Here is a 27,553-nt window from a genome sequence, read left to right on the forward strand (position 1 = left end):
ACAAAAAAGCAGGCATTTGGGGATCCATGTAAGAGACTGCGCGTCAAAAACTTGCTGCGTGCAATTCACACAATGTAAAGTTCTAGCAAAACATAATGAGGCGCTGGTTCGTGAGATAATCGAAGCCGCTGAGATAGCTAGACTGCAGGAACGATGTGTAAGCAAACCGTCCCTGCTGTTAACACAAAAAGAAATCAAACTGCTGAATGTGTAATCGTCTCCATGAGTGTTTAGAGTGTGCACCACGCTGTGTGCAAGAAAAGGTTATGCGGCACGTGTATTTATTTTTCTATTATTATGTTTTGTTTTTTAACTTTGCTAATATGTGCAAGTCATTTGTACGCGATCTGTGGCGTTAGGGTATAAGAAGTTGAGGGTTTTTCCAAAATAAACGTTGTTGAAAGTCAGCGCTCGTTGTGTCGTCCTCTAATCTCGTGCTCCCGTCCTGTGTTCCGCGCTGTTATCCTCAAGATAAGGAATGGAGTTGAGTAGCAGATCCGACTCAAGATGAAGGCCTGAACCAGCCTCAACTTGTTCTTCTCCTTTAGCCCTCTACCCCTGGCCGATATTCTTCTAATGATGCCTACCACTTGGTTTGCATGCGCGTCTAGCTTAGCTATAGTCGTGAGGTTGTTTCCTGTTTTGCTTATGAGCATGTCCAGAATTCGGATCTCTTCTACTTGCGCAATTTCTTTCCCGTTCAAATAAGATTCTGGGAGGAGATGCGTTGGCTGTCCTCGTCCGAGGCCTGATGATTAGTAGTTTCGACTTCGTCGGGGAGCAGCTCAGCCCCTTACTTTTGGCATGGAGGTCTATGATGTCGGCTGCCCGTTGGAGCCTTTCCTCGATAGACGCATCGCTGCCCTCATTGAGCCAAACGTTGACGTCGTCTGCGTAGACGCTCGTTTTTAGCCCGTCGATGCTTCCTAATTTGCGCGGGAGGTCTTTCATAACTAGAATAAATAGGAAGGGGGATAAGATGGCCCCTTGTGGGGGGCCCCTGTTTCCTAATTTAATTTCTTCCGAGCTGAGGCTCTGCGCAGGGAAGAGGACCTTTGAATATGTCAAATCACTAAACAGCAACAGTGCCCATGACTGCCCATGACTATAGTGAAAGAATAGAGCTCGTAGTTCGTAGACCGGCGTTCGGGAACCACCGGTGTTCGCTAAATAAACGTTGTGTGCATCCTATACAGGGAAAGCCGATGATGTGATAAAATAAACCATAAAAAGTTGAGATAAGCTAAGATAAACCAAGGAGAAGCCGCGACAAGCCAAGTTAAACCAAGCTCACACTACGTATATCCTGGCATAGCAGAGCTAAGCCAGTGCCATTTTCTTTCTCTATTTTCCTTACTGTCCGCACGAGGCAGCGGAGGTGGCTCAGCTATAGAGCCAGTAGCAGGCCCGTGCATTTTCTTTAAAGCCTCACCATTGTAAGCAGGAGTTGTCGACAGGAATGTCACGCTTTTTAATTGGTAGAAATGGTCGTGACGTCACAATGCGCGAATTTCAAACGAGGCCAATTGTCATTTCGCTAGTAACAATGCAACCAATTAAAGGGATTGTATAGTGGTGCTCCATTCGTGACCAGTCGAATCTTGTATTCGACTCCCTACCTCCACCTGCGGAAACAGGAGGAGGATACTCTTGAAGTTATCCTCCGTACAATCATGAAACGAGCACTGGACCTCCCGGTCTCCACCTCTGCCAGCCGTCTCATGGTGCTGGGTGTGGTGAATACTTTCAAGGAGCTTCGGGAGGCCCACCTCACCAATCAGTGCACGTGTCTGACAAAGACAGAGTCGGGTTGTCGTCTTCTTTCCCGACTTCACATCCAACACACCCAACTCACAGAGGAGAGATGTCGCAGTGCCAGTCGACGCCCCGCCTTTATCCATTGCGACGAGAAGCAAACGCGCGGCGAAGCCGCGTCCTCAGCTTTCCTTACACCATTTTCAGAAATGAACGAAAACAGGCACAATGTACTCCTTTACAATGCACTGCTCTGCGGCCTAAAGGTCTGGGGTGGGATCATATGGAGAGAGAAGAGAGGGAAACGCGCTTGAAGGCAAGCGGCAGTTAAAGGCTCTCTGTCCACCCTCCGGTCGAAAGTTTTTTTTTTCCCGCGATGGCTGTGAGGCTTCGTCCCCACAACGGAAGGCCGCAAGAAGATTTTGAAAATTGATATTAATAACAGAGTTAGAGCCACCACAATCAACCGATTTTGCGCTTCCGCTAACAACTACCTATTCGCTGTCAGTTCACCCTCAGACCTCTGGTTCACCGAAACTACACGGCGATAGAGCATCCTCTCGACGTTCCAGAGTGCACGCACCTTTTTCTAGAACTCCTCCCCCGGCGGTGACAGGATGCCAGTCTCTTTGTTCTTCATGTCTACAGCCCTTCTCGCACACCTTCAGCCTCTCTTCTCCTTCTACGCAAAGCCCTTTCTCGCGCACATCGCAACGCGCTCCTCATTCTTGGGGATTTCAATGCACATCACGTCAGCTGGGGTTATCCCAGGAACTGTAGGAAAGGTCTCGCGCTGTGGACATTCGTCCAGAACGATATCCGTCCTTAATCATTTTTCTGACCCAACCCGGCATCTGCTCCAGCGTCTAACGCAACATTAATCCGGACCTTTCCATCTGCAAAAACGTCTCGGACGCAGCGTGGACGAACACCAGGGTTTTTCTCGGCAGCGACCACTATATCCTGTCGATCTCTTTCTCTCTTCCTACCCTATCCTCCCGCCAGCGTCTGAGCCAGGTAGTCGACTGGGATCGGTTCTGCCACTCACGGCAACATGCCCCCACCTCCATCTCAGACCTTTCTCAGTGGACTGCCACCTTGTTCTAAGATGTTTCATCCGCCACTTCTACCGTCCCTACCCCTCCTCACTCCTCCACGGCTGACAGCCGCCTCCTTCACCTATGGGAGACACATCATTCCCTGCACCGCCGCTGGCTTTCACAAAAACACAACCGCTCACTACGCCTCCGCCTTGCCCGCCTGGGTATGGAAATTGAAGAGCACTGCTCATATCTCACCAGGCAGCAGTGGGGCCAGACCTGTGACCGCATAGCCGGTAACCTCGGGCTGAGGGATACGTGGACGCTCCTACGTGTCCTCCTTGACCCGTCGTATGCCAAGGCCACGCAACGCAGGGATGTGACGCGCCTCCTACAATCCTCACCACTATCCGAATCCGATTTCCTTCTTGCACTCCGAGATCGCTATCTCTGCACTTCCCCTCCGTCCCCCCTCCCTTCTTACATCGGCACCCTTAATTCTGCGCTTGACGCAGATATCACTTTGGGGGAGGTTTGTGCGGCGCTACATAAGCTCCATACCAGGAGCAGACCAAATTTCTAACAAGGCCCTCCGTAACCTGGACACATCATCCCTAGAGGCCATTACGGACCTCTTTAACAAACATTGGCACGAAGGCACTCTGCCTTCTGAGTGGACCCACGCTAAGGTAACCTTCATCCCCAAGTCTGGCAAACCCATAGCCATTCAAAATCTCCGTCCTATTTCCCTCACCTCTTGTCTCGGTAAGCTCTTTGAGCACGTCGTTCTAGACCGCTTGCGGAGCTTCCTCGAGGACAACCAGCTTTTCCCCGATTCGATATGTTCGGCTTTCGCCCATCCCTCTCTACCCAGAATGTCATGCTCCAGCTCTCCGAAGAGATCCTCCACCCTCTTCACTCCAAGCGCACTCGCGCGATCATGGCACTGGACTTGACAAAAGCATTTGACAATGTCTTCCATACCGCCATCCTAGACGCCCTTTCTATCCTTAACGTGGGTTCCCGGACCCATGGTTACATCAAGGCCATGTTACATCAGCCCATCGCACGGCTGAGATCTCATTCGGCACCCTCTCCTCTCCCGCTTTCCCTCTTGGAAATCGAGGTGTCCCCCAGGGTTCTGTTCTCTCTCCCCTTCTCTTCAACATCACCCTTTTCCCTATGGCATGTGCTCTAGCTACCATTCATAACCTCTCCCATGCTTTCTACGCTGATGATATCACCCTCTGGGTTACGTACTACCGGCAGTCTTGGAGAGATGGAAGCCGCTCTCAAGGCGGGCGCTAAAACGGTCGCCGATTATGCTCGCACGGTCGGGCTAGCTTGTCCCCCTCCAAGTCGGAGCTCCTGCTCCTCCTGGCTCGAGGCATAGTTCCAACCTCATCTCCTAACCTTAACGTCACTATCGACGGACAGCCCATCCCTTCTGTCTCTTGCATCCGTATTCTCGGTCTCTTTCTCCAATCCAATGGCAAACTCACTATTGTCCTTTCCCGCCTTACTACCACCGTCCAGCAGACGGTACGGCTGATCCGGCGAGTCGCTAACCGACACTACGGCATGCGCGAGCACGACTTCCGTCGTCTTGTGCAGGCCTTTGTGCTAAGCCGCCTTGTCTACTCTCTACCTCTTTCTGTCTCGTGCCGAGGAAGACAAGGTCAACTGTCTCATCCGCAAACCTATAAGTCGGCTCTCGGGCTTCCCACTTCCACCCCAACTTCTCGTCTGCTGGCGATGGGCGTCCACAATTACTATTTCAGAACTTGTGGAGGCCCATCGCGTGGCACAACTCGATCGTTTATCTCGCACCACCCCTGGCAGAGCCCTTCTTACTTCCCTTCGCTTGACCCCTGTCTCCCCTGTCTGTGTCACCCATCCCTTGCCCAGCTCCCTCTTCTCCATGCTGTCAAGCCCCTTCCCAAGAACATGCACACTGAGCATCATGCCGCTCGCCGATCTGCCCGCGCCTCCACCCTCTGGTGCCAGTAGTACAGTACACGGTCTGGCGCTGTGTATGTTGATGCGGCACCCTACCTCTCGCATCCCGCCTATGCCCTGGCCACAGTTTCCAATACACGAACCCCCTCTCCGTCGCCACTATCTTTGCTCTCACTTCCACTCCTCACCTTCCATGACATCACCCTTCACTACCGCAACTCCTCATTATCCCTCCCTCCCCCTAATAAGTTCCTATCTAAAATCGAACAGAATACGTGGCGCCATTTACAGGCCCACACTTTCCTCTCCCCTGCACGCCTTGCCCTCATTCACCCCGGTGCCTTCTCGCCCCAATGCACGCTTTACAGCTCTCCCCGAGCAGACTATGCTCACATTCTTTACTCTTGTCCGGCGCACTTTCTCCCCGTCTCCTGGCGAATAAACAGCCCGCAGCTGTGGGAGGCTGCTTTGGCCAGCTCGGAGCCGCATATTCAACAGCGGCTTACTACTTGGGCAGCGGAAGTCGCCGCCAGGCGTTACCTGGAGGCCACGACCAGTAGCCGGAAGGCCACCCACGGAACGGCGGCAACATAATTTTTCTTTATGGCCTTCACTGAATAAAGTTTTTACCACCACCACCAGGCATGCGTGCCGGGAACGGAGAAGAGAACGCCCTTTTCCCGTGAAAGTAAAAGTTGTCCAACCAACCAGTCAATCAAGCGACGTTCCTTCGCGTTTTGTAGCTGTCATGTACAGATTCTCGGACAACTCGATCATAGGTCCCGTACAGTGTCTATCTCACAAAGCAATGAGGTAACCGTTCACTACTGGCACGGCCGCTCAAGTAAATAGTCATGAATAAATGTTTTCCACCGCGTCCATTGAGCGGCCGGGCTATGCATGGCGTGCTCGTGCTTGGCGACTTCCGGCAAGTAACCAATAGATCCCTGCGCAGCGACCTCGCGATCTTTGAAAGCTCTCGAATAAACCTCTTAATTCCTAATTGGTTCACGAGAAGGGAAAGGCGCACTATTTGTCACACTTGCTTCTGTGGACACCTAAACCGCGCCGTAGGGGGAAGGGAGGAAGGCGGGAGTGAAAGTGGAAAGACGAGTCGAGTGGAGTAATAAAAATAATAATAATTGGTTCACAGGAAAGGAAAAGCGCAGTATCTGTCACACTAGTTTCTGTGGGCACCTGAACCGCGCCGTAGGGGAAGGGAGGAAGGTGGGAGCGAAAATAGAGAGAAAGTGGAGCCACAGTGGAGGGGCTACGGAGTAATTTAGACCACCTGGGGATCTTAAACGTGCGCTGACATCGCCCAGCACACGGACGCCTCTTCGTTTCGCCTCCATCGAAACGCAGCCGCCAAGGTCGGGATCGAGCCCGGGTACCCCGGCACAGTATAGCACCCCCTCGGCGGGGCCCGTAGTGGAGGGCTGCGGAGTAATTTCGACCACCTGGGGATCTTTAACGTGCGCTGACATCGCACAGCACACGGATGCCACTTCGTTCCGTCTCCATCGAAACGCAGCCGCCGGCGTCGAATAAACCTCCATCCGCCACTTTTGGAGAGCGCGCCTTTGAATTTTGAACGACTGAATGGCTCTTAAGCCTAGGGCTTCTAAGGGAAGGCCCGACTAATTGTCGAAAGCCAGCGCGAAGTTTCACTCCATACGAGCAATACCACGTGCTGGCATAGTTCGCTGTGTCACAAAAGTTCTGCGCGCATTCTCTCTTGATAGTCTTAACCGAACAGCGCGCTAATGGCGTCCCTGCCGTCTCGACAGAAGAGAGGAAAAGCGGTTACTTTCTAAATCATCTGTCACTGAAACTGAGTTGCTAAAATTTCTGATATCTCATTTCTGCCGCACGCAATCTACAAATCTGTGGTCACCGCCTGGTCATGGCCCTCCGTGTGAGTATGCGCCATCTTTGTGAGGGCAACAGCGACATTCTCACTTGGTAGGCCGCGACGCTGTGCGCTCGTGTCGGCCCCTCGCGCTTTTGAGCGTGCGAGACGAACTGCTGGTGACGACCGGGCTCCCGTTGGAGCGCTGGCAGAGCACGGCCGTTGGAAGCGTTTTGGTCACTACAGGAAATGCCCAACTTGACCTCGTCAACTGGTGTTGGCTCTGGCGATTCGACTGATGAACAGCGCAATCCGAAGCGTCGTAATGGGCGGAAGAAGTCGAAGCTTCGGCGGGTCAGGTACAGTGCTATACTGCAGTGTTTTAAGCGCCTCTTAACCAGGCTTGTGTAGGACGTATATTCTAGGCGCATAGCAGAAATAGTTCTACCGATTTTTCTGACTTGTGCCCTGATGGTGGCGGGGTTGCTTTGTTTTTATCGCGTTTTGATGTAAGAGGATCACGAGACGGAAATTAGTCGCCAAGCAAATGTGTCATGCTTGAGAGCGCTCAAACACGTGAACAGAGCAAAGAAAACAGAAAAGACGACACAGGCACAAAGTAAACGGAAAAGACAATGACACGGGCGCTGTGCTTGTCTTGTTTTCCTTGCTCTGTCCATCTGTTTAAGTGCTCTCAAGCATGGACCAACAAAACTAACCCGGCAGCTTGTCCTATTGAAGCAAATCTGTGTCAGTGATGTGTGGGCAAGTGCTACTGGGTGTTCCAAGTTTCAGCTGCTACGCGGCGAAACCGAGACGCGAAGCGCACATCTCGCCGATGGCAGGCTGCGTCCCACAGACCGCGCTGCGCGTTCAGGCGTCGGGTCTGAGTGGCCGAGAGCGGCGTCTCACGCGACTAGGGGCCTTGGGCCAGCCTACTTTGTTGTATGCCTAATTTTCCGCCCAGCGTCCTTTTCACTAGCCTTGTTCGTCCCTCCAGCCACGCGCGCCTTTCATCGAGGCAGTAGTGCTGTATGTGCGTAGTTGTCTGATGGCTTCCTGCCATCGGCATAATAGTGAATCTTACATAAAAATTTGTTCGCCTACGGCTCACTGACGCATATCGTTGCCTAAGCGCACTTGTGGCTGTAGGCCTTCTCTCCCTCTCCTTTTTCTTCTTTACTTTCTTCTGTCCGCACGAGGCAGCGGAGGTGGCTCAGGTATATAGAGCCAGTACCGTGCATTTTCTTTTCCTTGACCAATTAGAGCGCGCTGTGGAATGCTTCTCTCAACTAAACCGCGGAACCCTCGCAGTTCAAATTTTGCACAGAAGTGGCATTTCGTCGTTAGTATTAATACCAAATTTGTTTGGGGTACTTATGCGGCGGCGGTGAAGCAGAAGAAATCCTTGCCCTAACGCCAACACCGATGGCGCCATCTTATGCAACAACCTTCGCCTCTTGTTTAGTTGTGACAGAGTTGACAGAGTGACAGAGTGGTGTCAGGTCATCCTCATGAATAAAGATTTATTCACTAATTCTTTCATAAACCTTTATTCATGAGGATGACCTGAGGTTTATGAATGAATGAATGACAGTTGGGGGAAGCAGCACAAGATGACGCCTCTTCTGTTAGCGTTGGGGCGGTGGTTTCTTTTGCTTAGCCGCCGCCGCATACGGTAAGAACATGCGACTTCTTTTGATTGAATCGGGTAAGTACCCTTAACAAATTTGATATTAAAAAAATACTAACGACAATATGCCATTTTTGTGCAAAATTTGAAGTGAGAGGATTCCGCGGTTTAACTGGGAGAAGCATTCTACGGCGTGCCTCTAATTGGGCAACGCGCTGTAGATGGTGCTAGCTACAATATTTAAATTGGCGCTTAGTCGTTCTCGCACGATTTCCTTTGTCGCGTCGAAGCGACCTCCTGCGGCCTTTTGTTGTAGGCAGTAGCCACATGCAGTGGCTCGGCCTTGGCTGCGACGCTCGCTGCGGCTGACGCGTGTCTCGTGTTCGTGCCACTGTTCGCATAAAAGTTGTCCATTTGGCATCTCAACGTGGTGTCAGAAGTGGTATCGCGCGTGCGTATATTTCCAAAAACTGCGCGAAAGCCTGGCCTTACCGACGAGATTCCCCCCTTGACGTAACATTCTACGAGCATCGCCGACAGGCCACCGTAGAGGACGATCTGCTACCCTAGGCAGCTCGTGTGGTTGATGCACAAGAAAGTCTTCTGATTCACGAATACCCGCGCTAAGGACTCAGTTTGGTGGCCTACAATGACCAAAGACATCGCAACCACCCCAAAAACACTGTCAAGAATGTGTCTAGACGTCCAGCAACCGAAACATTTCTCTTCAAAGCACAGCTTACATCGACTGGTTAACAGACGCTGGTGGTTAATCGTAACAAATCATTACTCTAGATACCCGGAACTGACTCGTCTAGAGAAGCTATCATCAACTACAGTGATCAATCTCTGCAAATCAATTTTCGCCCGACACGGCATTCCAGAGGTGGTGGTCTCTCGTTATCTGACTGCACGAAGTTCGCTCAGGAATGCGGGTGTAATAACATCAGCCCCGCACTGCCTTCAGAGCAATGGACTCGCCGAGGCGGCTGTGAAAATGAAAAGTTCAATGAAAATCCAACACCCTCTTATCATACAGGTCAAGTCCACTGAAAAACTATTGATGCGGATGTTTTCGGACAACGCTTTAACTCCCGGAAGTATTCCCTTTCTGCAGATGTCACTAAAGTTCGGAATTTCGAAGCCTGATACTGCGAACCGTAGTGGAGAAATAACGAGAAATGACATGGCAGCGTCTGTCCCTTCTGCAAGGTGGTCATGTCTGGGTTACAGATAAAAAAAAATTAGAGGGTTTCTTAAATGTCTCTTAGGAGAATGGCGAAAGCCTACCCTTCTTAACCCATAATTTGCCTCCCTTCGTTAGCCTCTTGTCGGCATTCGTTGCAGTGCTATATATAAGTGGTTTACAGGAAAGGCAAGTATCACACTTTCCCCGGCAAGTGTGAATTTGGACGGTACACAATCGCTCTTGTCGCTTGGCGTTCCTTGGCACGCGTTCAAGTGTGGCATTGCAGATGGCAAGGAATATCCGGCCTCGGCCAATCAGAACGCCGCAAAATCGGGACACACTTTGTCTACGACAGCATGAGCCATTAAAATGCTTTTGCCTGAAAAAAAGAAATGTGGTGGCGCCCGCAAAAAAGCTCAGATCATATATGATTGACACCGGGAACGACAAATGAGAAGCAGCGCGTTCGAGTGCTGCTTAAGAAACGCCATGAGCTGATGACGCAACAGAGAGGGAGACGATTGCACGTGTCCGAACGCTCTTCGCGCTGCAGCCGGTTCAACTTGGCTTCCTGGTCATTCTACACAGTGTGTGCATGGCGTCATCTTTGGGGAGGATGCGGAAGCCTGAGAGCACACTCTTCTCGTGACATTTCGTTCAGTGCTCCCTTCCATACTTTTTTCTTTTTATGATGGAGGAAGAAAAAGTAAATTCACTGATCAGGCAAGCCTCTAAAACGGCCCCCAATCTCTCCAGGCACACGTCAAATGCCCGTCTGCTCCTTTTGGGGGTTCACAATATCCTAGATGAGCTCATCGAAGACACTCGCACTGCACAAGTTGAACGCCTATCATCCACCATAACGGGGAGGCATATTCTCTCTTCCCTAGGTCTCAACTCACTACCAGGTTTAGCAGGTGGTGGTTGTGGCAACCCTGTATTGCGGAGACGCCATAACGTTAGGCGGTTCGAAACTAAAAGCAAACGAGTTTCCGACGCGTCTCCGCCGTTCTATCGGCGTCCTCCCTGCTGCGCGCTGTTCATTTTGTCGGACACTTGAGACGCCGTTTGCAACGCCGTCCAACCAGAACTCGGATTTCGCTTACGCCGTGTCATGATTCGCCGTAGGCCCTCGCTCTTGCTTTCCCCCTCTTCGACGTTGTTTTGCACCTTTCTAGAGGAGGCGATGGGCCCCGCCGGGGTGGTGCAGTGGTAAGATGCCCGACTACTGTGCCGGAATACCCGGGTTCGAACCCGACCTCGGCGGCTGCGTTTCGATGGAGGCGAAACGAAGAGGCGTCCGTGTGCTGTGCGATGTCAGCGCTCGTTAAAGATCCCCAGGTGGTCGAAATTACTACGTAGCCCTCCATTACGGCTCCTCTTTCTCTCTTTACACTTTCACACGCATGTTCCTCCCTTCCCTTACGGCGCGGTTGAGGTGTCCGCTGAGAACAAGTGAGTAAGGTACCGCGCCTTTCCCTTCCTATAAATCGATCAATCGTAGAGGAGGCGATGGTTGTACGCGCCATGGTTGCCAGTGAAGCTACAATGACGTCACGTGAATAGGTGAAGTCAGAATCGTACCTAAAACCAAGCGTTCGAGGTCTAATTTACGTGCCGTTTGTCTTGTAAGCCGTGCATAGGCTACTTGGCTCCCCAGTGACACTAATTTTATTGCTTGCAATGACGAGTTTAGTAGTTATATTTTATTCAGCTCAGCCGGTCATAACGAAATAATAGTTGTAATCTGCATGACGATGTATGATTTTATGTTGTATTCCCCCTACAAAAATGCCCTCAACGGGCGCTGTAGGTAATGTATAAATAAATAAATAAATAAATAAATAAATAAATAAATAAATAAATAACGATCGCTCACCGCCGTCCACACCACTCCTCAGACGAGCTGCACGTTGGGGACTAAATTCCTTGAATCGGTTCGGCGGGTTAATTACGAGGGAGTTCAGCGGCTAAAGTAGCGAAAGGCGAAAGCCTGAGGTCTCTTCTTGTCTAGCGTTCCTGCCATCTGCAATCCCACACTTGAACGCGTGCCAAGGAACGCCACGCGACAGGAGCGATGGCTTACCCTGCAAACGCACACATGTGAGAGAAAGTGTGACAGATAGTGCCTTTCCTCCCAGAAGTCTCATATTTAGTGTTCCTGCCATCTGCAATGAACGCGCGCCAATGAACGCCACGCGACAGGAGCGATGGTGTACCGTCCAAACGCACACTTTTCGGAGAAAGTGTGACACACACACCGCGCCTTTCCTCCAGAAATCTTTCTCTAGCGTTCCTGCCATCTGCAATCCCGCATTACGCGCCAAGGAACGCCACGCGACAGCCGCCGCAAAATTCGGTGGCAGTCTGGCCCCCCACGACCGTCAAAAAACTCGCAACAACGCAGCAGATAACAAGGATGCTCAGCCGCATTTGCAACCACCACGGCTTAAAAGAAAGGGACGCAATTCGCCTTGTACAAGCTTTTGTTGTCTCACGAATAATGTACGGGACTGCCTACCTCCACCTCACCTCGCAAGAAATCGCAAAGCTAGAGTCACTAATACGGGCGGCCTATAAAACGGCACTGGGTCTGCCGAAGACCACATCAGCATCGCGCCTCATGCCTCTCGGCATCCACAACACACTCCAAGAAATCTGGGAGGCGCAACCACTATCACAGCTCAATCGCCTAGCCATCACTCGAACAGGCCAAATCCTTCTTAACAAGACGCCTCAAAGTACCCTACACAGTGGACCAAAGGACGGAACTTCCTCTATCAATCCGCAAGAACATCTATGTCCATCAAATACCCAAAAACATGCATCCGACATTTAACACGGAGCGAAGAAACGCCAGAGCTGAAAGCCTTCGCAAGAAATGGGATGGCCACCCGGACACGCTCTATGTGGATGCAGCCGGTCCATTCCAAAGGCGGATGACCATCGCCATAACGAATCCCGAGGGCAAATTAGTCAACTGCGCATCAGTCCGCACATCCAACCCCACTCACGCTGAGGCGGCAGCCATTGCACTAGCGCTGGCTACCAACCCAAACGCTATTGTACTCACTGACTCCCAAAATTCGTGCAGGAATATTACCAACGGACTCATCCATCAATCATGTCTGACACTATTAGCAAAACACCCCCCTAATCGGGCCTCAATCATATGGTTTCCGGGACACATGGAACACACAGGAGGGAATGACGCCGCCCACAGGCACGCCCGAGCTCTCTTACACCGGGATCCCCCCTTAGCCGATGAGGAACATATCACACAGCCTATAATCACCTTTGCTGAACTCCTACAGGCCTACAGACTGGCCAGACAGACATACCCCACACCTCACAAAACTCTAGACAAGGCAGAAGAGCACACCCTCCGGCGTCTACAGACAGACACTCTTGTTACACCATTTAAACTCCACCAATGGTACCCCTCACTTTACACACCAGAGTGCCTACACTGTGGAGAAATAGCTACGGCTTTTCACATGGTGTGGGCATGCCAATTAAATCCCTTTATCGATAAACTTCCTAATCCCAATTTGGAGCAGTGGGAGGCCATTCTGCACAGCGAGGACCCCGACCAACAACGAGGACTGGTTCGCAGGGTCCACGCTGCGGCGTAGGCCACTGGGCTGCCGGAATAGGCAGGCCACCCACAACTCCGAGAACTCCCATGCACTAAATAAAGTTTTCAATCAATGGCCCCCGCCGCAAGCGGCGTTGACCTACCTGTCCCAGCCCCGTAGGGCCAGGAACAGCCACCTTTCACAGAGCGCGCGTTCAAGTGTGGCATTGCAGATTGCAGGGACGCTTCCCGCCTCAGCCAATCAGAACGCATCCCGCCTCGGCCTATCAGAATCCCTCAAAAGCGGGACACCAATCTCTTTCTTTATGCTTTGTCGCTTTGTCCACGACCCACAACATCCATCCATCCATCCGTGCCGGCTAGTTGTGCGTGCCGACGATACGAAAAACTTCAGAAAAGTGTGCTAAAGTTTGTTGTACCCGTAAATAATAAGCCAAATGTCAATACTCAATCCTCCTTGAGTGTCGCTGAACCGTACCGAGTGGCTGATATACAGGGTTTTGAATATTTGGGGGCTGGGATTTAAAACATTCCTATGCAAAATCTACTACACCATTCGAGCTGAAATAACGTTCACAAAGTAGCAAAATATCGTCTACGTTATCGGTACTTGCCTAGATTTTCCGAAATCGAGAAAAAACTGCTCTCGGCGGTGTCAATACTCAATCCTCCTTGAGTGTCGCTGAACCGTACCGAGTGGCTGATATACAGGGTTTTGAATATTTGGGGGCTGGGATTTAAAACATTCCTATGCAAAATCTACTACACCATTCGAGCTGAAATAACGTTCACAAAGTAGCAAAATATCGTCTACGTTATCGGTACTTGCCTAGATTTTCCGAAATCGAGAAAAAACTGCTCTCGGCGGCGTGCACAATTTTCGTAGAAGAGAGTCAAAAAAGCTATTTTAACATGGTGCGTCATCTGTCGGGCAGCAAGGCAAGCGCGCCAACGGCCGGGATGGAGCTTGTCTCACTGCTCGACAGATGACGCATCATGTTAAAATAGCTTTTCGACGAGCAGTTTTTTCTCGATTTCGGAAAATCTAGGCAAGAACCGATGTTGAATTGCTTATCAGATAACGTAGACGATATTTTGCTACTTTGTGAACGTTATTTCAGCTCGAATGGGTTAGTAGATTTTGCATAGAAATTTTTTAAATCCCAGCCCCCAAATATTCAAGACCATGTAGAAGCGACAGCTGCGATGCAAGCGTTTCTGCTCACAGCCAGCTGCCGCCGTTGCGGCACGGCTGCTGCACGCCACCTCCCGAGCCGAAATTAATCATATTTTGCTTTTATTGTTCGATAATGAGATTGAGGGAGACAGTTCTATGAGTAGACCATTTACTATAGCGCGAAGGAACTTCATAGTGCCGTTTCATGTACCATCGATGCGAAACAAAATAGGCCTAGTGACGACTAGGGAGCAGCGCACGGCTAGAGCGCTGTCGTCCGCCACGCCAGCGGGCGGCACTGCTTTGGTAAGGTCGCTCCATAAGGTGCTGTAAGCGTTGCGATTTTGCCTACTCTGATGATACAGCTGAAGCGAGACCTTTTTCGACGTTCCGCTCAACAAAACAAGCTCAAACCCTGCTTCAGAGAGACGCGATTGAACAGCTACGGCGTGCAATTTGAGACGCTGCCTATTTTATGTGTTGCTCTTGAAGCGTGAAAAGTGCGTTGTTGAAGCGGACCCAGCTCGCGCGTTTTCTTACTCGAGCGCTGACGCTGCCGACGCTCCAGCCGCCAGTTTTTCTCTGCATGTGGTTCGGCACGGCGACGGTGCACCGGCATTCCGCAGCGCCGCATGAAGTTCGCAAAGTTCGCTCCATGTGGGTGGCCCTTTAGTCGGTGAACGCGCTCGGCTCACGTCGGAGGGTATTATTATAGTATCTGTCACACTACCGCTGCCTTTTGTGGACAGAGGAGAAATGACAATACATTGAAAGAAAGCGAGGGAGAAAGATGAGCGTCTCAACAGCCGTCGTCCATCACCGAAGTAGCGACGGGTGCAGTGACGGCCTGCACAAAAGGTACAAACGCCTGTGGCAAACGAGCCCCTGCCAGGGCTCTTGATTCTCAGCCCCGCCGGAAACAGCCCCACATCGCAGACACTTTCCTGCTCCACTCGGTCAGCTCTCCGTGGTGGCGCGCACACGCAGTGCGGAATAGTGTTCCTGTATATGCTCCCGCTCCCTGCGGGAGCATATACAGGAACACTAGTGCGGAAACAACCCTTCTCTCCGCGCCGATGTGCGCATCTGCAGAGATGCTGCTACCCTCCTCCTCTTCTATATTGAGCGCAGCCAGCGGCGGAACACGCGGCACACCTGTGACGAAAACCGGTCTTGGCACATGTGCACTGCTGCTCTTTTTCAGGCTCCGCGAAATGCGTGAAAGGCAGCATAATGTAGTATTCAGTTGATAGCATTTAACAACAAACTCCGTAGCCCTCCACTACGGCCCCCCTTTCTCTCTATCCACTTTCTCTCCCACCTTCATCCCTTCCCTTACGGCGCGGTTCAGGTGTCCGCAGAGCAAGTGTGACAGATACTGCGCCTTTCCCTTCCTATGAACCAACCAACCAACCATAATGTAGCTTTCGCTTAAAAAAAAAATGAAATAAAAAAAATAACGCCCAGCAGGGTCCCAGCAGATAAGATGCACCCCACTCTGATCTTTTGTATTCGACTCTTCTTCTGCGAGCCCCTTTCTTTCCAACGAGTTCATTGATTTTATTTTGTGCACTTTTTTCCGGCTGAATTTGCTGTCTTGTTTTTCTGAGTGGCATAGAAACGCTAGCAGCTGCTGTGTACTCCTCGCAGCTTTAATCCCAAACCACCGCTCGGGCACAACAAGGCACCCTAGTTCGAGCGCGGGTGGTGATTTGTAATGTCAGTGCAGGTTGGAGATCCACAGATGGGTCAAAATTATTCCAGAGCCCTCCACTGTGCAGCTCTTCCTCTTTTTTCACTCCCTCCTTTCCTTCCTATGGCCCGGGTCAGGTGTGGTCCAGGGACTACATTTGTATGGAGGCCACCTAGGCACCCTCTCCAGTCCTCTCTGTGCAGTTGGCATGTGGCACGGCATACCTGATTAGCAACACTATAAATGGGAGGAATAGGGCTATCGTTTTTAAGTCCAGGTGCCACCGCTAATGCACTGCAGTCATGAGTACGAAATTGGCACACAACAAGCCTAGTGATTCTTTTATTGGATCAGAACTTGTGAACATTTAAGAAAATCGGTTATCTTCAGAGGTTTGCTTGCTTCATTGAGATCCATGGTTTCTTGGTATATCATGCATCTCGTCTACCATGGGAGGGTAGCCTTGAGGTTTTTCTTTTCATAATAATCGTGCAGATGAATGCTACATTTAGTGGGTCTCAGTCATCGCTAACATGAAATCACACACTGGTAATGCCAAACTCAAGCACCGAAAACAGTTACAACAGCAGCAGTTATCCTTAATGAAATGCTTTGAATGAATCGCATGCAAGCGAGCTCACCAAGAATCAACCCTGTTTACGTGTTGGCCTCATGCTGCCGCCAAGTGCATAGTTTCGATAGCGCATTGGGGCCGAATTTGTGGGTGCTGAAAAATAGAGGAGGCACTGGTGGGAACACGTGATCATGTGGCCATCAAGCTTAACGAAGAGCTGCTGCTAGAGGCAGTGAGAATATGCAGTTCAAAGTGCATGTGCAGTAAGCACAGTTATAAGTGTTCATTTTGCGCATGCACCCAAAGCAGTCTCCTCGCGAGGCATTGCATCGCGAAGGCAACACAATTACATATTCCCTTTAACAATGGACAGCACTGTTGTGTCTGAGATAAAGGATCTCACGGGGATTGGCTTTTGGTTTGCCTACATTTGCCAGGGCAGCACTGATAAAAGTGCGCATTTTGAAACTGAATGAATCGTGGTCAACTCATCCGGCTATGAACAGCTTGAGCAAATGCCATTAATTTAGCCTTTGCAACACCAATGCGAAGGTTGTCATAATGTAATTATCAGAGGTGTCTGAGCAGCTGAGCTAGGTAACTGACGGACTTGTTATGCATGTGCCACTACTTGCAAAAATATATTTAATACTTAATTCCTGAAGTTTTAGCGTTCCCCATAAGTAGTCTGTATGTAGAAACCGATGAACCGCCCCTTGAAGATAGAAGAAGGATGCTTACCTGTGCGTACATATTAAAAATAAGGTCCCTCCTGAAACACCTCTGTTACACTGTCGTTACAACAGCACCATCCAGAACACTATTCAGCAACAAACCTCATTCTATCAGACCACTAATCCTTCGCGTTAAAGAAATATGCAGAGATTTGAACATACTGAATGCTCTCCCGAATGTTGCACAGACACCTAACCCACTTCCGCCATGGTACAGCTTTCCCGATGTGTGCAACTTTACGCTAACACGCTTTCATAAAAAGCAATCCCCCACGTGAACACACATTACAGGAGTTTTTCGCAGTAGATGAAACATACAAGCAATATACAGCATTTTGTACTGATGTTCGAAAACAAAAAAATCTGTTGGAAGTGCAGTAGTTCACGACAAATGGGAACAAACAGTGCAATTACCTGAATATTCATCAATTTTTCACTGTGGAATGTTATGCAGTCTCTGTAGCGGTTGAAAAAATTATGAAAGAAAACATAAAAAACAATGTTATTTACTCTGACCCTCTAAGTGTAATTACAGCACTGCACCACAAAAATGCAATGGAGCCCTTAATTGGAGATATCATCCACAATGTCGTAAATGCCGATAAAAAGGACAGATTATAAAAATATGCTGGGTCCCTAGCCTTGTGGGGATCAAGGGTAATGAAAAAGCGGACGAATGTGCATCACGCGCACATAACACTGAAATAAATCACGTCAACATACCCCGTAAAGACTGCACAAAATTTATGATGACTCAACTAAGAGCTAAATGGCAGGCTTCATGGGATAATGAAACAAATAACAAGCTACACTTAGTAAAGCCTATTGTTCAAGAATGGAAGTCATCGAGTCATAAAGAGCGCTTTTTTGAAGTGATCCTGTGTCGCCTCCGCATTGGACATACACATCTCACACACAACTTCATACTCCTCAGACAAGAAAAACCTACATATGAGACATGCAATGAACAATTGACAGTAAACCACATTTTAATATCATGCATGAAATATGAGGAAGTCAGAAGGAAACATTTTATATGTTTCTATAATAAACACATTCCATTTCATCCAAGTCTTTTGCTAGGAGAGAATGCCACTGTCGAAATTTCTTTTCATTTTTGAGTTTTTAAAAGAAGTAAGCTAATAAGCAAACTCTGAGTTATTTTTAACAAGAACTGCTTCACCCTGAGTTTGGCGCATGATGACCTTAATTGCCTATGTGCCATAAAACCCAACACAACGTTTCTTGTAGAAAATTTTTTTTTTTTTCTTATTTTAAATATAAAAACTTCCAAGGGCGTCACCATTGTGTAATGTGTGGTTCAGTGACAGCTGTTTGCAGTTTTGAATGATTCTTTATTTGTTATCGCATTTAAAAATTTATCTAAGGAAGTGACGAGCAGGCTTCAATTTAGTTAAATTGGGAACTTTGTAAAATTGAGAAATTAATTTCTTGCTCCCTTGAAATCTAAAACTGTAACAAAGTGACACTCAAAAGGTTCTGTGACACCGTCTTTGCCTCTAGTTCATGGTTGCACATGTGGAATGTCCGCAAAAGCGGCCCAAACTCTCGCGTGCCCCAAGCTAGTGGAGGTGCCCAAAATGACTGAAAGTAACTTTGTTTACTATTTAATAGAAGCATCTTTCATAGTCTGAGTTTCTTTGGGACATTAAAACCCCATAAACCAAACCAAACCAAACCGATTTCATAGAAGCTTGTTTCTAATGAAGTTTTATGCTGTTGTGAATCTGGAATGGGGATTGGCGTACATATACATTTCATGGATAAATGAGTTGTGGCATACTTGGTAGGGTTTGAGTGGCCTTTAAAATAATGTTGTTAAATTTGCATATGCCAGTCTGCTAATGGCATTAAAAAACATAAGCATGTTTTCTTTCTAGGTAGTAACTGCAGATTCGGACCATGAAAGGGAAATAACGAACTTGCAGATTAGGACTAGCAGCTTACCAGTATCGCTCAAGAGGAAAGTATACAACAGTTGCATCTTACCTGTACTCACTTATGCAGCTGAAATATGGAGGCTAATGAAGAGGGTTCTACTTAAGTTGAGGACAACACAGAGGGCTATGGACCGAAAAATGGTAGGGCTAACGTTAAGTAACTCAAGTTAATAACATTCTAGTGGAAATCAAGAAAAAGAAAAAGAATTCCAAAAGAAGGAAAGCTTAGCAGGGGGCGGCAGAAAGTTAGTTGGGCAGATGAGGTTAAGAAGTTCGCAGGAGTCAAGTTGATGCAGCTAGCACAGGACTGGGTTAATTGGAGGAATATAGGAGAGGCCTTTGCCCTGCAGTGGGTATAGTCAGGCAGATGATGATCATCATTATTTCCTTTCTGGAAATATGCACAAGTGGCGTCCATGTGCTGTGCGATGTCAGCGCACATTAAAGATCCCCAGGTGGTCGAAATTACTTCGTAGCCCTCGACTACGGCGCCCCTTTCTCTCTTTCCACTTACACTCCTACCTTCATCCCTTCCCCTACGGCACGTTTCAAGTGTCCACAGAGCAAGTGTGACATATACTGCGCCTTTCCCTTCCTGTGAAGCAATTATAATTATTAGACATCAGTAGACATGAGAGAAGGTGTGCCATTTCAATGTGTGAGCTGAAGGCAGCCCTAGTTAGTGTTTCTCTGCTTTTGCATGAGTTTCATGGCATGAACACAAGGGAAGATTGTCTTGTGCTGACCTTTTTCACTCCTGCTTACCCCATGCAGAAATGACGAGGAGCCAATATTCGGTGAGGTCACGCACCTTAATCCCTTCGAGCAGTATGGGCTCATCAACGAGGAGTTCTACTTCAAGCTTAGCCTGGCCGCTGGCGAGCACCTGACCCTGAACACCAAGGTGCTTTTCCGCCTACAGCCCACTGGCCGGCAGGTGAGGGAGCTGTCAGTTCTGCCAGCGCCGCCACCTTCCAACATGGTAGCCAAGGTGACGAAGGTGGGCATCCGGTGCTTGCACCTCCTGGACGTCGCTACGCCTGCACCCTTATTGGTATGTACTTTTTGGCCGCATGAACAGCTCTTGAAGGGATGCTCAGGACAAATTGACATAGTTTTGATTAGACAGTTTACAGAATTTGGACGACACGGTCAGTTTCTTAGAAAAAATATTTTTCCTGAACAAGCTATGATATCTTAACACTTCATTCCTCTCAAAAAACAACAACAAACAAACAAACAAACAAACAAACAAACAAACAAACAAAAAAAACATAATATACCTTGTGCTTGGTGAATGATAGCCTGAGTTGCTTATGCTCCATAAAACACAACAACTTTAATCTGAAACGGAGCTTTTATAAGCTGGACGAGGCCTTAAAAATAAAAATGCCAAATACTGTCACGGGGTGATGTCACAAGCCAACTGTGTGTTTTCACTCGTTTAGGTGCAGGATCCAGAGGCTAGATATGGTATGGTGACTGAACTTCTTTTCAGCATAGACATTACTAATTTAGATCAAAAGAAGGGAAAGCTGTAATACACTCTTATTTCTCAAAAATGCTTCTTTTCACTTTGAGAAAAACATTGACATAGTCATGAAGACCCAAGAAATCAATTCTTTGGAGCTTCTTTGAAGAAATATGTATTGAATTGTTTTGATATCGCATGTAGAAATAAATTGATTTATAGGAAAGGGAAGGTGCAGTATCTTCACATTACTCCGTCACCACCTGAAGCATGCGTAAGGGAAGGAGGGAAGGTGTGAAGGAAAAAAGAAATGTGGAGGTGCCGTAGTGGAGGGCCAAGGAATCATTTTGACCATCTGGGGATCTTTAGCACATGGACACTTCTTTCTTCTGCCTCCATTGAAATGCAGCCACTATTTCATTACCTCTAAGGTGCACTGAATGAAAATTCTTTATTGCTGCTTTTTGGGGCAGGTTCCCTAGATTTTATTTTTGATTGTCTTGTTGTTTCTTTTGCTTCGTCCCTGTGGATCACTGTTTAGGGCACTTGAATGCTGATCCCAAGGACACAGGTTTCATCCCACCTGTGGCAGCCATTTTTTGATGGAGATGAAAAGCAAGGTGCCAGCTTATTGTGTGGTGTCACTGCACATTTTGAAGCCCAGGCGGTCAGAGTCCTCTACAATGGCATCATTCATGGCCCGAGTCGCTTTGGAATGCTAAACCCTATTATATAAAACCAAACCAAATGTTGTTTTTTTTCTTCTTTTTTTTTTTGGGGGGGGGGGGGGGGCAATTTACGCTATGATCACATAAAAAGAACTGTCACAAATCTCACAAACTGATCAGGCAGCCCCACTCTCTTGGTTGATTCCAACCGGCAGACCTGTCGACCAATAGAAGGGGAGTTGAGTTACAGATTTACGACAGCTTTTGTGATCTGATTTGTTGTGTATGCGAACCGACAAGCAGACACCCCACCCCGCCTTCTAGCTAATGGATGCACGGCCACCCCAGTTGCAATGCCTCCTTTTCACGCGAGAGCCCGCTGCTTTGGAGAGACTAGCAGGTGTCCCCTCTGCACAAAGACATGAAGGCCAAGGAAACCCGAGCCGTACGATTCCTTGGAAGTCGACCATTCTTGAACCTTGTGCGCGACCAAGGCACGAGAGGCAATGCTTCACAAGCGCTCGCGTTTCTTTGTTTCCCTCTGTTCCAAAAGTACAATAAATCAGCAGTCTTTACCCAGTAACCGACTTGAGCAGTTTCTCGCTCACGGGGCTCCCACGCCAAGAACGTAGCATGATCATAGCACAGTTCGGCCTTATCAGCCAAACTATGCAGATTGTGGATTCAATCATGGCGGCCTTTTGTTTCTTGGAGCAGTGTTCTGGTATGTGTTGAAACATTATGAAGTTTATGTAAAGCTATGCTACATGTTACTTTAGTCGCAAAATATGAAGGTTGCATACTTGCTTCAGCTAATTACCTATGTGAACTTAGGAACTGTAATGTTTGACTGCATCACGGGTTTAATTCCAGGAACACCAACCCTATTTTGGTTTTGAAGATATTGAAAAACACTTATGAACTGAATCTTGGAGCTTGGTAAAGAATCCTCCTGAATAATCTGAATCTAACTCTCTTAATACTACAGAAAAAAACAGGTGATTTTTGAAGGGTCTTAAGCTATATGAAGTATATTAAGAAGTATAGACACCAAATTTTAAGGGTATTTTTCCCTTCTTATCATGTCACCCCGCGGGGGTGGCGCAGTGGTTATGGCGCTTGACTACTGTTCCCAAGGGCGCGGGATCGAATCCCGGCCTTGGCAGCAGTTTTTCGATGGCGGCGAAAAGCAAGGCGCCCATGTGCTGTGCGATGTCGGTGCACGTTAAAAAACCCCAGGTGGTCGAAATTTCCGGAGTCCTTCACTACGGCGTCTCTCATAGCCTGGGTTGCTTTAGTACGCTAAACCCCACAAACCAAACCATCTTCTTGTCATGTGGTTTTCGCCTATGACCACTAAATAATGTATAATTGAATTATATTTTCTCCAGTTTCAGTTTCAACAGCTGAGAGATGGCTATGATGCCACAATCAAGTCTAGGGCACACACGACACGAAATAAACATCCAGATAATCTCTGATTCTTTACTTCTTGTGATTCCTGGCTGGCTTTAGTGTTGTAGTGAATTGAAATGACATGGAAATGATTATATCATGGTTTTATTCATCCCTTACATGGCCTAGACTTGACTCTGACGTCAGAGTCATCGCTCGGCTGTTGAAACTGAAACGGAAACAGGAGAAAAGAAATTCGATTATAAATTATTCAGTGGTCGAAGGCGAATATGGCGTGATGATCCATGTACAATAATGTCATGCATTATTATTAAGGAATAAATTTTAACCCAAAATCATGGTGTCTGTACTCCTTTTAAGGAATCCTGGTGTAAAATATTCCAACATTTTGCTATTTAAATGTTGTTTCACATACTTGAATAATATTTCACATTAGCAATATACATAACCTGAAAAAAAGGAATCCTATGCAAACGTTTGGAGAAATAGACAAAAAGTTGAGAAAGGCATAGGTATAGAAATATGAAACCGTAACAGCAAGACCTAAGAATATACAAATATGACACAGTTTCTCATTTTTCACTTTTGAAATGCCTATCTTAAGTTTCCTCTTTTGAATGTTAGCTCTCTCAGAAATATAGGATGGTGGGACTTTAAAAGGATAGATCAATTGAAGTGTTTATATGATTAAGCTATATGTATATCACAGTGTAACTATTTAGATGTTATTTCAAGCAAATAAAGAATACGCACCCTCGTTGGACATAATATACTGCAAAAGTCTCCCAATCATAGTTAATTGACTGCAACTCACTAACATCTGAAGCCACGCACAAGACTAAGCCAGATCAGTTCTTGAAACAACAAAGAACTAAAGACCTGTAATGGGAGGAGTTCTGGTGCTTTTTTCTGCACGAAACGGCAACTGAGCTCATTAATCACAACATTCACTGATGACGCACTGGAATGCAATTCAAGCTGCAAGTGTTATTGTGTCACATCATGTACTCACGGATTAAAATACGATACTTGGAGCGTGCGGCCGTCGCTGCATGCAAGGCAGTGTGGTAAACAACAGGCCGGCTTATTGGCGACCGGAAGGAGCAGTTCTGCTTTTTAGATGTTCTCCCCTCGCGCTATACCACAATGCAGCACCTTAGTTCCATGAGCATCCACGGGTGGCGCTGTATGCAGCGACGGCCACGCGCTCCGAGTGACCTATTTCAATCCGCGAGTACTGTACAATATTTTGTTTTGCTGGGAGGAAAAGCGCAGTCATCGCCAGCTGTTATTTTTTAGAGCGAAATAATGTGCACTGTAGAGGAGGCAATTCTAATTTGGTGCCACTGCAAGTGGCAGCAATGGATGTATCATCAGAACTGCGCTACGTGCGTGTCTGCACTGTGTTGTAATTTCGGGTAGAGAAAATTGCCAGACTTCTTTGTGATGCAAGGGTCTAGAAAATCTGTTTTCCTCCTTTATTAAAACTGGTGTGGTGTCGTCAGTCCATGACTTCAAATTCCTTGTTGGCACTGGCTACTGAAATGCTTTAATTAGGTGTTAATTAATGAGTCAGTTAGTTAAATAAAGAGCTTTGTAGCTGCAAATATGTTTTCTCTTTGTAAACTTATTTTTAAGAATTTTCAAATATGTTTGCTAAAACACCCTGTATAACAGGGGGAAAAATCTCTGCAATCTTGCTGAGGGAAACAAAACGAAGAATTGCAAAAGGCAGGTATATTAAAGTAAAAAAATAGCAACTAAATTAATTAAGAACACTTAAAATGGCATTCATTGTCTTTTTTCTCAGTTGTGAATTTAATACGGCTGTCAGTTTCTTTGCTAATGTTCGGCTGCAGTATCTACCCCAAAATTCTATGTCTGATGGGATTTTGATGTTCCCATTCTCCTAGCTACACCGGCAAATGCACTGAAGCCAAAGCACCAAGGACCTAATATGCTATGTGGTGAAGTTCACTATGAAGGCTTGCTGCTCTCAGAACAATGTTAAATTGCTAAAAATGTTAATTTTCAGCTCTTCCTTCTTCAGCTTATAGCACAGCTTTCAGTTTTAATGTTTTTGGACTTTTTTGTGGTTTATGGTCAGCATGTTTAGTGGACTGTGGCAGATTGCAAGCTGGTTTTGCACCAAGGGTTTAGATCAAAATCTGCTCAGCGAGCTCATCTTTGAAAGCTAGTTGGTTGAACTGAGTTCGATTGGATTGAGAAGCTTTGCATTTGATTGATGTTCTGAGGAAGCCGCCACTCTACACATAACTGCTCACCTGCACCGTCCAAGTCTGCAATCACTGTCAGTGCTATGAGGTGGCTTTGCAGACCACTGTAGATAGTTTCCGCATTTTAATACAGCCTAGCCGGGGCTATTCCTAATTCTGACCTAGGCTATACTTCCAGGGATGATATACATTTCCTGTGACTTGTCGCAACGAGCCTGCATTGGTATTTTGTTTTTTTCAAAACCCATGTACAATTTTTTTTTACAAATAGCTTGTACCATTGAATCGAGGGGGAAAAAAAGGAGTTTAGGGTAATCAGAAGTTCCTTTGATTTAGTTCTGAGTGCCTTGCATACATCTTCGCTCAGGTGCACATCAGATTGTCGATCAAGGTGAAAAATCGGTACTTTCCTGTTCCGGTGGCAGTTGATCATTACTGTAGGTTGTGGAAATCCCACGGGACAAAGGTAAAACAATGAGATTATATAACGATTACATGTACATATTCAAAAGCAAGGGGAGACTGAAAATATGCTCACCTCATGAGTTAGGGCTTCCAAAATTTGTCTTCTAGCTCTTCGCTGCTAGTCGATAAAAAATTTCAGAGCTGAAGCAGCCGAATCAGATGCTTGAAGTCGGCTTCCTTGCGCAGCCTGGTGTGATCTTGACATTTTCACCAGATAAATATTTTATGTGTCTCCGCCTGCTCAGAAAAATAAAACTGTGCTAAAATTGAAAGTTTAGTTCTCAAATTACCTCATAGGTTGCGAGACATGTTCCAAGAGGAAACTTAAGCTTGGAATGCAACATAAAAGTATCATTTACATATGAATGATGGCCTATCAGGTGTTTCTGAAAGAGGTAAGCCACGGTGCCTTGGCAAGTAATAGCCTATTAATCGATTAATCAATGAGCTTTTTGTGGCAGCTAGCATACTGCATATATTTAGTGAGTGTTGTCAACAATGGAGAGCATGTACATGAAGTGTAATCACCTTTTCAAGGCCTTATTCAGGTTTTATTTAAGACTTGGAGTATGCACTCCTTTTTAATTTGAACACGGCCTCTGTTTACAGGTGGGATTTGACCCAAAGTTCAAGGTGTGCTCAGGTGACTGGTTGCGCCTGGATTTTGATCTAAGGACAGGCAGCGTGTGTGGTGTGGAGGCCCTGCGATCAAAAGAGCTTGTCGGTGAAGTAACTCGCCTCACTGCTGGGGGTGGCATCATCAACCAGCAGGTAAGACATCAGTCGTGCTGTCTCGTGCATAATATAAAAGACTTGTTCACATCAAACCAGCTCTCTGCGCTGCCCCAGCTGCGGGACAATGACGAGGCCGACGACAACGCGAAATGCAGGAACAGGCGCCAAAGAGCTGCGCTGTAAAATTTTTTTTATTGCAGTAGGAGGCGCATGCTTGCGGCATGGTGCAAATTTGTAGTTAGTAAGCATGAAATGAAAACAGGTGTAATGAGTGCCGTACTATTTTATTTTATTTTTCCCTCTTAATGCAGATAGCATTCTCAGCTGAACAGTGGCCGAGTGATGCACCACAGCCACGCGTAGGGCTGCAGGTCACAGTTCGAGCCATCGAAAGTGACCAGGGAAATCTGACATGGCGGGCTCTGTCAGTCGAACCGTACATGGAAGAAGCAGCTGCCACATCTCCACCCAGCCCTGTCATCCAAAATGATGTCGCTGAACACAACAACAATCTGTGAGTCCTCGTGTGCTGATTAATGAGCATTGCTAAGGAGGCTGCAGCACATGTTGGAGCACAGGTTCTTTCCTGTGATGCATTTTGCGCAGGTTGTGGCGAATGCTAAATAAATATTGCAAAAGTTCTTGTGTCATGGCATCCCTGGCGCACACCTTTCTATAGATGTAGAAACCCAGTGCCAGGTTTGAGAATGTTTTAAAGCAATAGCTATAAGGCAGAAAAGGCAGCTGCCACATCTCCACCCAGCCCTGTCATCCAAAATGATGTCGCTGAACACAACAACAATCTGTGAGTCCTCGTGTGCTGATTAATGAGCATTGCTAAGGAGGCTGCAGCACATGTTGGAGCACAGGTTCTTTCCTGTGATGCATTTTGCGCAGGTTGTGGCGAATGCTAAATAAATATTGCAAAAGTTCTTGTGTCATGGCATCCCTGGCGCACACCTTTCTATAGATGTAGAAACCCAGTGCCAGGTTTGAGAATGTTTTAAAGCAATAGCTATAAGGCAGAAAAGGCAGCATAGGTATTGTGCCACAAAACTCTCGTCGTGCTTGTGCCAAGAGACCTACGTCACGCATGGATGTCTGGATTGACAATAATTGAAAATTGCATTTCTAATGTAGATTAAGTGTCACTGCATGTTTTGAAGTTAACTCTTTAATTTATTTTTACATAAGGAAAAATATTTATAAATTTCATTGGGGATTTGAACATGTGACCCTTCTGACGCCATCCAGGCATGCTACAAACTTGCCGCGAATGCATGCTTGTACGACTTTAGTAAAAGAAGAAGGGGGGGGGGGGGTTACATGCGTGTCGTGTGGTCTTGCACATAAAGTTATATCTTAAGAAAGTATGCTAACAAGCATCTAGAAATTA

At 47.3% G+C, this 27,553-nt stretch overlaps 1 protein-coding gene across 1 annotated transcript in view; it reads left to right on the forward strand.

The window, feature by feature from the left end:
* The window catches only part of LOC146190280 (putative helicase MOV-10), a 118,080-nt gene that overhangs the window by 26,353 nt on the left and 64,174 nt on the right, over positions 1-27,553 (forward strand). Inside the window, exons 4-6 of the mRNA XM_084599760.1 lie at positions 19,940-20,219; positions 26,032-26,193; positions 26,469-26,671. Coding sequence (XP_084455886.1) covers positions 19,940-20,219; positions 26,032-26,193; positions 26,469-26,671 — 645 coding nt within the window. The remainder of the gene's footprint in view (positions 1-19,939; positions 20,220-26,031; positions 26,194-26,468; positions 26,672-27,553) is intronic.

This window comes from Amblyomma maculatum, chromosome 4, assembly GCF_055883805.1.
Source record: "Amblyomma maculatum isolate TAMU_Amacu chromosome 4, ASM5588380v1, whole genome shotgun sequence".
Lineage (NCBI taxonomy): Eukaryota > Metazoa > Arthropoda > Arachnida > Ixodida > Ixodidae > Amblyomma > Amblyomma maculatum.